Source organism: Sinohyriopsis cumingii, chromosome 1, assembly GCF_028554795.1.
Source record: "Sinohyriopsis cumingii isolate HCF-2022 chromosome 1, ASM2855479v2, whole genome shotgun sequence".
NCBI lineage: Eukaryota > Metazoa > Mollusca > Bivalvia > Unionida > Unionidae > Sinohyriopsis > Sinohyriopsis cumingii.
The window spans coordinates 130,691,980-130,702,690 of record NC_142961.1 but is presented as its reverse complement, the minus strand read 5'-3'; the positions used below and the strand labels follow the sequence as shown (position 1 = coordinate 130,702,690).

The following is a 10,711-nucleotide window of genomic DNA, read 5'->3' as shown; positions in this document are numbered from 1 at the left end:
CCATCAATGCGACAATTTATTTACAATAATTGCTATGTATTTCACTATACTTTTCATCCATTTTCTCAGTTGTTTGACCTATTTTATTACAGGTAGATCTCTCTCAGCCTCATGTACAATAACACAAATGGCTTAGGAAATACTTCCCTCTGATAATAAATAAAATATCTGACTTTGGAGTCCATTAACACTAAAAGTATTTTCTTAAGCTGGGTAAAATTTAAGTATATGAAGTAGAAGTAGGTTCCATTATTTATCTCCCATGACTACTGTAATTATTATACAAACACACTATTCAAATAAAACAGTTGTCAGACATCGCACTCTAACGGAAGAAACCCAGTGATACAAAATTTTATAAAAGTAATTATTCAAAGACATTGAGTAATGTTAGACAACTGAAAATGTTTGAATATTTTGCATCAACTAGGAGAATATGCAATAATTGATGATAACCTTCCTTTGTCAGTGTCAGGTTGTAATGTTTGATACAGTCATTAAGCTTAAGAAATACACTATATATCAACAGATGAATCATAACACTTCTTTTTGGATATATCTGGAAGCTTCAGTGAGAAAATCTTTATTCTTTGTAGGGAAAAGTAATCATTTTATCATTTCAGCAGGATCTCACATTGAAATCAACACCTCCCAATTTTGAAAACAGTAATTGCAATGAAGCTATGTTTTTTTAAAACATTTCATGGAAACATGTAATCGACTAGAAATAATTAATATGAAAGTAAATTTTGATTTTACATACCAGGTAACTGATAATTGTATGAACTGTTGTACCAGCTTATGTGTGCTGGTATATTAATTTGAAAGAAAGAAGATTGTTGATTGACTGAAAATAAATACTCAGAATCTTCATATAATTTTTCATAACACATGTATATGTCAAAATGTGAAAATGTATGCATTAGTAGGCTTGGCATCAAAATCATTTTAATGTATCACTGTCATAAAAACAGGGCGATCTCATTCCACCGGGTTGTAGTTTTACAGTGGGCTACTACAAGAGAAATGTTTGTCGAAACTGAGGAGTTTGGCAGATCATATTGTTATTTAAAAGTTTTCTTTAGGAATGTAATTTAAATGATATAAGTTAGATTTATCAGTCATAACACAAAGGTCTGTTAATCAGCCATGATGTATATATTGATAACATACTTTATTTTGTGACATTAATTTTATAAAATATTGTTTATTTCAATATGACTATTTCAAGTTCTGTAAAAGGAAAAGGATAAGAAAAACATATGCTTCTACTAGATGGAAAACCATCTATATAAAACAAAACATAGGAAGAAGAATTAAATTTGCATCACTGAAACATACGGTCAAATCTGTTTTAAAATTCCTTATTCTTATGCAGTACATGTCTTAAAATACTACAAAACATTATTTCCATTTTGTGCACAAAGCATGACACTTAAATTAATTATCAGAAAGTAAATTTAAAACTATAACACCAGGTTGCAAGTTGCATATAAATTTGGCATTCATACAGAATAACCAGTAATATTAAGAACAGTTCTAAGTCTATATTATTTTTAATTCATTTCTACAGGAAACTCATCTTGGATAGTCTTCACAAATGTTATGCGAGCACGTATTTGTGTACTGAACAATTACTAATTACACATTTTAAATTTCTCAAGTAAAATATGAATCTTAAATCATGAATAAAAACATTTTACACAAAGAAAAATAATACAACTCAGAAATCATAAATAAAAATCTTCAGTATAAAGAGAGCACCATGAATGGCCCACTCAATCCTGAGTAGTCCTGCATGTAGGTGCTAGTAGATAAACTTTTACTCTAAAGACTATGGCCCGTTAAATCTCAGTGCCCGTAAGCTTTGTTCAAGGCATACAGTCAAGGACTAAATTTAACGTGCAGAAACCATTACTCTCTTATTAGACTTAATATGACCATATACAATCCAGAATGTATATTTGTTTTACTGCATGAAGTGCAAGCCATCCAGAAACTTTGATCAAGGACCCTACTCAAGAACAAAATATTTTATGGAGAAACCATTATTCTTCTTGCTGTTTGTCATTCGACCTTTAGGCTCTGGTGAAATGAAATAACATGCTATAAAAACATCTTAGTGTGGAAACCAATTTTCGTCTTTCAGCCATAGTCACCTTTCACTCTGAACTGATACGATCTTTCCTTACCTCAAATGGAAGCCATCCACAAAGCCAGTAGAGGTACATGGAACTTCAGCTATTATATAGAAAATGTTTTTATTTTCAGTCACAGTGGCTTTGAGCTAGGAACATTTAACCATAAATAGGGTTCTCATTTACTCTAAGTGCAAGCCATTAACAAACTTTGGTGATGGTACATGGTTAACAACTAAAGGTTTTGTGTAAAAAACATTTATACTCTTTCAGCCATAGTAGCCTTGACCTTAGACACCAAATAATTTCAGTAGACATTTTACTTGACCATGTTTCTTTCTTCAGTCACAGAGACCTTGACATCTGACTCCTTGATTCTAAAACTGAATTGGTTCTTCCTTACCTCTTTCCTCAAATGAAGGCTATCAACAAAGTCAAATAGCTGAAGTGGACAAAATAAGTTACTATATCGTGACCACATTTGTGAAAGACAGTGGGACCGACAGACAACATCCTGCCACACTATGCCGTTCCTTAAGCTTGGTATTAGTATTAGTAGTCAGAACACATGAATGCATATAGTGAAAAAGAAACAATCTAACATCACACAATCTAAACCTGTGCCACAAAGTTGTCTAATCTCACTTAAGGGTCAACGGCCATATTAAAAAAAGTTTCTTTTTTACATCAGATTTACATTACATGACTAAATGTAGTAATACTCGCACAAAAATAATAAAATAATTATCAAGCGTAAAGACGAAAAAATAATTTAACTACTCGAAATAGAAGTATACAATGCTGTTAATTCCCCTTAGCTATGATTTCCCACCTTTATAGAACACCAACTGGAAATGACGTACATTTATCCCTACAAGACGAAGTACATGCTTCTTGTTGTCAAAAAATAAAACACTATCAACTATGAATACGGAATATTTAGGTGAAACTATTGAAAACTAATTTACTGTTCAGCCTTAAATCGATAACCGTGCAGAATGCACCAGATTGTGTTGCTTGTAAAACTGTTCCATAAGTTCAAGTTGTTTCCAAAATTCCAATTAATACAGGTAAAAATAAATCAATGCTGGCTTCCTTATGTTTGATGACTTTGTGAAAACAAAAGAAATTGGCACACTTAAAAGAACCAAAGTTGGCTTCCTTATGCCGTCTAACTCCATAAAAATATTGGTAGACTTTAAATAATCCAAAGTCAGTTTCCTTGGTTGGCTTGCTTTATAATAAAATAACCTTCATATATGATATCCTGTCTGAAAGTTTAAACAATGAGTTTATTCATCGCTGCCGGTTGTTATTATTCATCAGCCAGACTTCTATTTGTTTGCTATAATGTAATCTTAATTGATACAAACGTTCATTGGTGATAGTAGGGTAAATAGTATACACAGCTATAACATGCTTTAATAATACTGTAGTAACCCATGCCAGTGAAAGGATTATCATCTGCACTCACAATGAATGTATTTTAAAATAATGATTTTTATTTCCGAGATACTGTCGTAGAGTTAACACAATCTCGGTCATTTTGGATCTTATAACGTAACGTGTGTGAATGGCAGTACCATCAAGCATTCGGGTGATATTCCTCTCTCATTGGTGAGTATGTTACCTGACATGATTGATACACACTACAGTTAGGAAGCATATGCCAACCTGCATCTGCTACATATACTGAGTTCACAGCTATATTATTTTTTCTTTTATAAATATTGCATGATGAAAAAAGAAGGAATAAATTATAACAATGAAAAGTAAGCTTCTTTCATTCTTTTTTCAAAAAAGTAATTTGTTTAGCTATTTTATCGTACCATGCAGGAGACGGCCACAAATCCAATACAAAGTCATTTCGTTTCTTGACTTGGGACATATACCTTGATGAAAAAGTTTCACCATAAGTTCTGGGACAGGAAAATAAATAATCATTGCATCGTGTCCAGATATATATGGTAAATGATATATATATATATATATATATATATATATATATATATATATATATATATATATATATATATATATATATATATATATATATATATATATATATATATGATTGATTGTACAGACTTGTACACCTATAAATGATAAATGCCCCAGAGTAATACCTCATATTTCCTTTTACAAATCCTTTTGAGTTCATATTGATTATAATAATGCTAAATAAAAAGTTTCATCAAAGTCTACACTCTGCACATTCAAAAAGTATCATGATTATATTAAACATTAATATTTGACATCTGCATTAACATTACTGTTCTGTAATCCTTTTTTAAATATATTTAACTTACGCTCTTGATATTACTCTTCTCATATGCACCATAGATCTTTCTACTGGATTTAGGAGAATTTAGGACTGTCCCATCCCTCACACTATTGGATCCCACAGCTTCAGTCCTCTTTTGTTTGTGGTAAACAGAGTCCTTCAGAAAAGGAAAGGACTATTTTGTCCCATCATCACTTTTTTGGATACATACATATGCAACACAGTGCACCATACTTGTTGTTCAAAAGAGTAATCGTAAGATATCACAGAAACATTTACATGGAGGGAAAAATACATGAATGACAAGGTTGTTTAGAAGGGATAAATGTACATCATATCCATTTTTGGCACTCCAAACATAATTACGGAGACTGCCAAATAATGTTTTCAATATAAAAAGCAGATTTTTAAGTCTAATTAAACATTTATATGGCGTGCATATATAACAAATGCATTTTTATGACAATAATACTATCACACGTTTGTGCAATAAAGGTGGCCAGTGACCTTTAATCAGTGCAATAGCTTTACAATCAGCATGCAATATATATATATATATATATATATATATATATATATATATATATATATATATATATATATATATATATATATATATATATATATATACTGAGTCACCAGAACCTAAAGTATGTGAAACAGATTTAAGCAATAAAATAATAAAATACTGAAATGGCATCAAGAGACATGACTGCCGATTAAAGCACACAGTCATGTTAATGGCTCAATTACTATTAAAAAAACAAATGACATCAATTTTTACACATTTATATTATAACATGCATGTATTTTGACAAGCGTGATAACATGAAAAAGATATACTGACTGACAGTGACCTTTGACTGTTAAATTACAATAAAATGTATTTTTATTTTAAAACTTTTTTGTCCACAAGACTGTTGTTTTTAAAGATGTCAACCTAAATGCAAACAATATATGAATTAATTATCCAAACATTGACATATGGCGATGGATATATATATCACGTATCATGCCAATATAGGGACAATATAATAGATAAAAACCAAGACACCAAATGTTACATGATTTACCCTAATGACAATAGCAGCAGTCAGGTTGTAAAATATTTCAAAATCACATTGCAGTTGAGTGGGCTGCAAGGAAAAGTAACTTATATGCAGTCACCTACTTAAGTCATTTACAAAACATATTAGTAGCACTACGATTTGTTAGATCCTGGCTCCATATAGTAATAGAACACCGGCTGAAAAGGACCAGGTCTGCACTTGTCAGCAGTCGTGATATAAAATTTTCATTTCATAGCCATCAATTAATAAGCTTAAGATTCATCAATAAAAATACAAAATAGAAACATGAATCATGAATATGAATACATCATGCTCAGTCAGGCTATTTATCACCAATTAGCATATTATACATATCATGTACACATTTACATGACTTGTTTAGTAAAAGCTATGATCCAACAAGAAACAAGCAAAATCAATAAAGACAATAATATTTGAGAACACATTAAATATCTTCTATAGAAGCAAATTACACCATACATACACCATACATTATATGTGTTTATCAATCGTATTGAAAACATTGATGATTCGGACGGATGAATTCACATAAGAGATAATGGAGAAGAAAATAATAACACTACTAATGGTCATGTTGACTATACTAACTAAAAAATGTTATTAATATTCAAAATATGTTTTTTAAATCTAACCATACAAACTACATTACCATCTGAAACGTTATTGGAAGACTTAAAGTGATTTCCTTTTGAAGCAAATTTTCATTATATGAAGTAATAGTCATAGGAACAATATCCAAGGGACAGTACTACTATAACGCATTGGTCATTAGCTAAATTGGAGTTGCCTTTCTTGATACAGAAAATCATACCTCACTGAAAGGGTACTCCAACACAAACATCTTTTATTGTCTTTACCAACATTAAACAAACTCCTTACATCTAAATGTAGAGTAAACTGAAATAAAGCACTCTATCAAAGTGATACCTGCACAAATCATCTAATCTACATAACTCTTAAAGAAGAGCAGTTTTAGGATGGTGAAGTTATCTTCCATGAAAATATCCTGGACTCCGTGGAGATCACTGTACATAAAAACTGACCGGCATGCTTTAAGTCGAGACAGCGCAATTTCATATCTGGAGCAGAAAAAGCACAGAGTATAACTGTTATTGAGCTGACATAAACTGTAATGATACACAAGTAAACCTGTGTTTCTAAAACATCTATATCCCTGCAGGCCAAATAAACAAAGTAACAAAAATCATTCATAATTTTACAATGTTTTAAAATCTGCTGCATGGCCTGCAGATATAATCAGATCATTACATATGAATACAAATAAGTAAATTAACTTAAGTGGTTTTTCCTATTCATACTAAAAATACTTTATTAAAAAAGGTTCAAGTTCAGAAAGTTTCAAAAATGTGTTATGATTTTTGTAATTAACATAATGGCTGAAAATCTAATCAGGTCATCTACACACAAATGCCAATATGCCTACCAAATTCCTTTTTTCCATTTGTCTACCTTCAGTATTTCCAGCTTAACAAGTTTTGACACAAAAATATGTCACTACACAAACCGATTCATTGACAACCTTTTAACTGAACTTGTTCTGAGTTTCAAAATGATATGTCTGTTTAGGAAATATCTGAAAAGCAAAACAAAGACAATATTTCCACCTGTGACTTGGTACATTCAGTGTAGCACACCACTTCATGTCCTCTCTTCAATGTCAATGTCATGGCTCAAAAGTTTAAAATATTGTATCACAGTTTCATTTCAGCTATATAATTTTTAAGCTGATTGAAAATATGGGATAAAATATAGTAGTCTTCCACATCATCAAAGGTGTTATGTGTACCGCATTGATGGACCTATCTTGTACCACTTGATGGCCCTGTCCTGTACTACACTGATGGTCCTGTCTTGTACTGCATTATTGGTTCTATCTTGTACTGAATTGATGGTCCTATATTATACCACATTCATGGTCCTATATTGTACCACATTGATGGTCCTATCTTGTACCACATTGATAGTCCTATCTTGTACCACATTGATGACACTATCCTGTACCACACTGATCGTCCTATTTTGTACTGCAATAATGGTCATATCTTGTACCGCATTGACGGTCCTATCTTTTACCACATTGATGGTCCTATCTTTATGCTCAAAGTCATGGCCACCATAATTTGTCTGATAATACACCCATGTTTGTCTAAAACATGAAGGAGTACAGCATATTTGCCAGAAGTGACCATTTTGTACTTTTTCTGAAACTCAAGTCAGGGCTTGTATATTTATGGAATAAGACAATTTCATTTAAACTGTGATTCTGGTAATTTATCAAAATGAAAATGAAACTGCAACATATAGGTAATGTAAATTCTTTGATATTATTTTGCAAAATGTGCACTGACTAACTTGTGAATAAAACTGTATTAATCCGATTTTCTGGTTACAGTTCCATCAGCATGGGATCAAAATGAAGTTTGAATGTTATTGTGTTAAAGATGAAGAACATGTCACAAGCAAATGACTGAAAATATAAAAATTATTCTGGCAGAAAAGATAAATACTTGACCTAATTTTGGTATCAATACAGTTTCCTCTGATTGTTCTGAAATTTTAATCTAAAGACCAGTCCTATAAAGCAATGCATGACACACTAATATAATGCTACTAAATAACTAAGAAATTACTTCATTTATTATCAGTCGAAATCACTATGTCCAATATGGCTGCCACAATGCCACATGTGGCATGTTTGTCAAACTTGTTACAAAAGGATTATAAATATAATTATATTTGTAATATTTAAAATTATTTTTGTTACAAATACAATTGTTTTGCAAAAGATTTATATTTGTCTTATTTTGCCATGAAAAATGAAAACAAGCTGTTAATATCATTAATTTTATAACAAGTTAATACTTGGGAATTCCAATATATTTCTTAATGACCAAAATTACTGAAGTACCGGCACAATGAGAATGTACCATGGTACATACCATCATAATACATTACCATGGTAAACGGGTACACTCGTAATATACACACTTCAAACTCCCACTATTACATAATACTGCAGGCACACCAAAGTAGTGACAATACTCATGCACCATACACAGTCTTACCTCTGTTCCTTAAACTGATCCTCTATATCTACAAATGCCTTGCATAAATGATCATAATTGTTCTGGTCAAGCCCTTAAAAATAGAAACAAATATTTGTGTCCATAACATATTTTTTCCTTTATTAGTTATATGTATGAGAATATTAACAACTTTCAGTATGCTAAACCTCAAAAATTGCCAGATGCCTAGACATGCATGTGCCAACACTCACATAATATCAACCATCACCAGATAAATACACATTCATGTGCCAACACTCACATAATATCAACCATCACCAGATAAATACACATTCATGTGCCAACACTCATATAATATCAACCATCACCAGATATATACATACACATGCATGTGCTAACACTCAACATAATATCAACCATCACCAGATACAAACAAATGCATATGCACACAATATCAATCCGATAAGTATTAAATAAATAACAAATATTCTTTTAAGTTAACATCCATTGGACAGTAAAATATTTTCTTTATTAGGATGCATTTTAGCTGTTCTCATCAGTTCACTGGGTGGGGTGAAGGTAATGCAGATGCCATTTGTGATCAATTTTACACTCTCTGAAGACTCGATGTTACTGTATTTCAAACTTTTTCAAAGATCTTGTAGAATTTTTCTCAGTACAGAAAACAATCTTTCCACATTAGCATGCTGTGAGGGAGTGTCAAATACCCTGGGTGGTGTTGTTTTGTCAAAAGATGGTGTACACTCCATAAAGACTGATCAGTGATGTCATTATAGTGCCAAAAAGTTAGTTTTGTTGGGCTTTGCAGATGGCTCATCTATTATTGAATCACACATGCATTTGAACACTTCACACATGTACAACATTACTACTATCACCTAGATTATATTTTGCATTTAATATATGAAGTAAAATCCAGTAATTGTATCTCAAAGTAATGCTGCTGATTATCAGGAAGTTGCCAATAATCTTTAAGTTCAAACATTATTTTTCAAGGTCATGATGTACAATAACATTTGTTCCTCCACATGCATCTGTTGAATTTACATATAACTTTAAATGAATTGGGTTATTCCACTTTACCTATGCAAATAAGTGTAATGGCCACTCCCGCAGCAGTCTTCAAAACTTTTAAACAACTTCATGCTAGCTATTCTGCGCTAATTAAGAAATCTGTGAATTGAGATGGATGCTTGTGCGTGACCACCTTACCTTTTACTAGCCTCTATGATAATCTCTTGTATCAGCTGTAACACTATGTGACATACTACAAACATTATGTTATACTCCAAAACTCCCTTACAAGGTTATGTTTAAAATAGCATGATTTTCTTTAATCTTTGGGGATGAAACCACCACTTCAATATATATGCCAATGAAAGGACTTGTGCTGAGACAATGTGCATATTTTAATATTGTTTAAAACTGGATTTTTGTTCAAAAATATAGTTGAAAGTTTTGTCCATCTTCATGATTAAAAAACTGGGTTTATGAAAATCATCATCTTTTGAAGTTAAACCTCCTGACCAAATTTTGTAAGTTACCTGGTCTGTCCTAAAATTGACATCTCTGTTCTGTCACAAAAACACCAATTTTTAATCTTCGTGTCTGCCTTTATGTCTTCAGGTGTCCATCTATATATCTAAACCTTTCTACAGTTATATTACCGAACAACAAAATAGTGAAAAGGTTTAAGGCTGAAAGTGAAAAGTGTATAATTTATCACAACTCTGACTCAGAATTTATTTCACTAGGTTATAACCAGTCAATCTCAATGATGCAAGGACAGCAGAGCTCTTATGGATATCTTGAGAGGGAATACATTTAAAAGAACAATTCATTTTGACTCAAAACACAGAAAAACAACAGACAAATTAGCAATTCTCAACAACTGGCATAAGTTCAGATGTCAACTGGGTAAAAATACATTGTACAAAGGAAGGTGTTAATTCAATTTCATCATCTAATTATTTAAGCACAAAAAGTGCAGAACAATTTTTTCAATCTAACATAGGTATAAACTGTTATAAAATATACCTAAATTCAGCATTTGTTTTAAAACTCCATATAATTTAACAGCAATTGTTTTACTCTGAATGACTTTAGACATTTAGAACCGTTTGATGGATA

General features: G+C 31.5%; 1 protein-coding gene across 1 annotated transcript in view; it reads right to left on the bottom strand.

The window, feature by feature from the left end:
* Nucleotides 1–543: 543 nt before the first annotated feature.
* The window catches only part of LOC149807864 (uncharacterized), a 25,331-nt gene continuing 15,163 nt past the window's right edge, over nt 544–10,711 (bottom strand). The window contains exons 6-7 of the mRNA XM_089971391.1: nt 8,600–8,672; nt 544–6,592 (exon numbers count right to left, since the gene is read on the bottom strand). Coding sequence (XP_089827517.1) covers nt 6,454–6,592; nt 8,600–8,672 — 212 coding nt within the window. The 3' untranslated portion in view covers nt 544–6,453. The remainder of the gene's footprint in view (nt 6,593–8,599; nt 8,673–10,711) is intronic.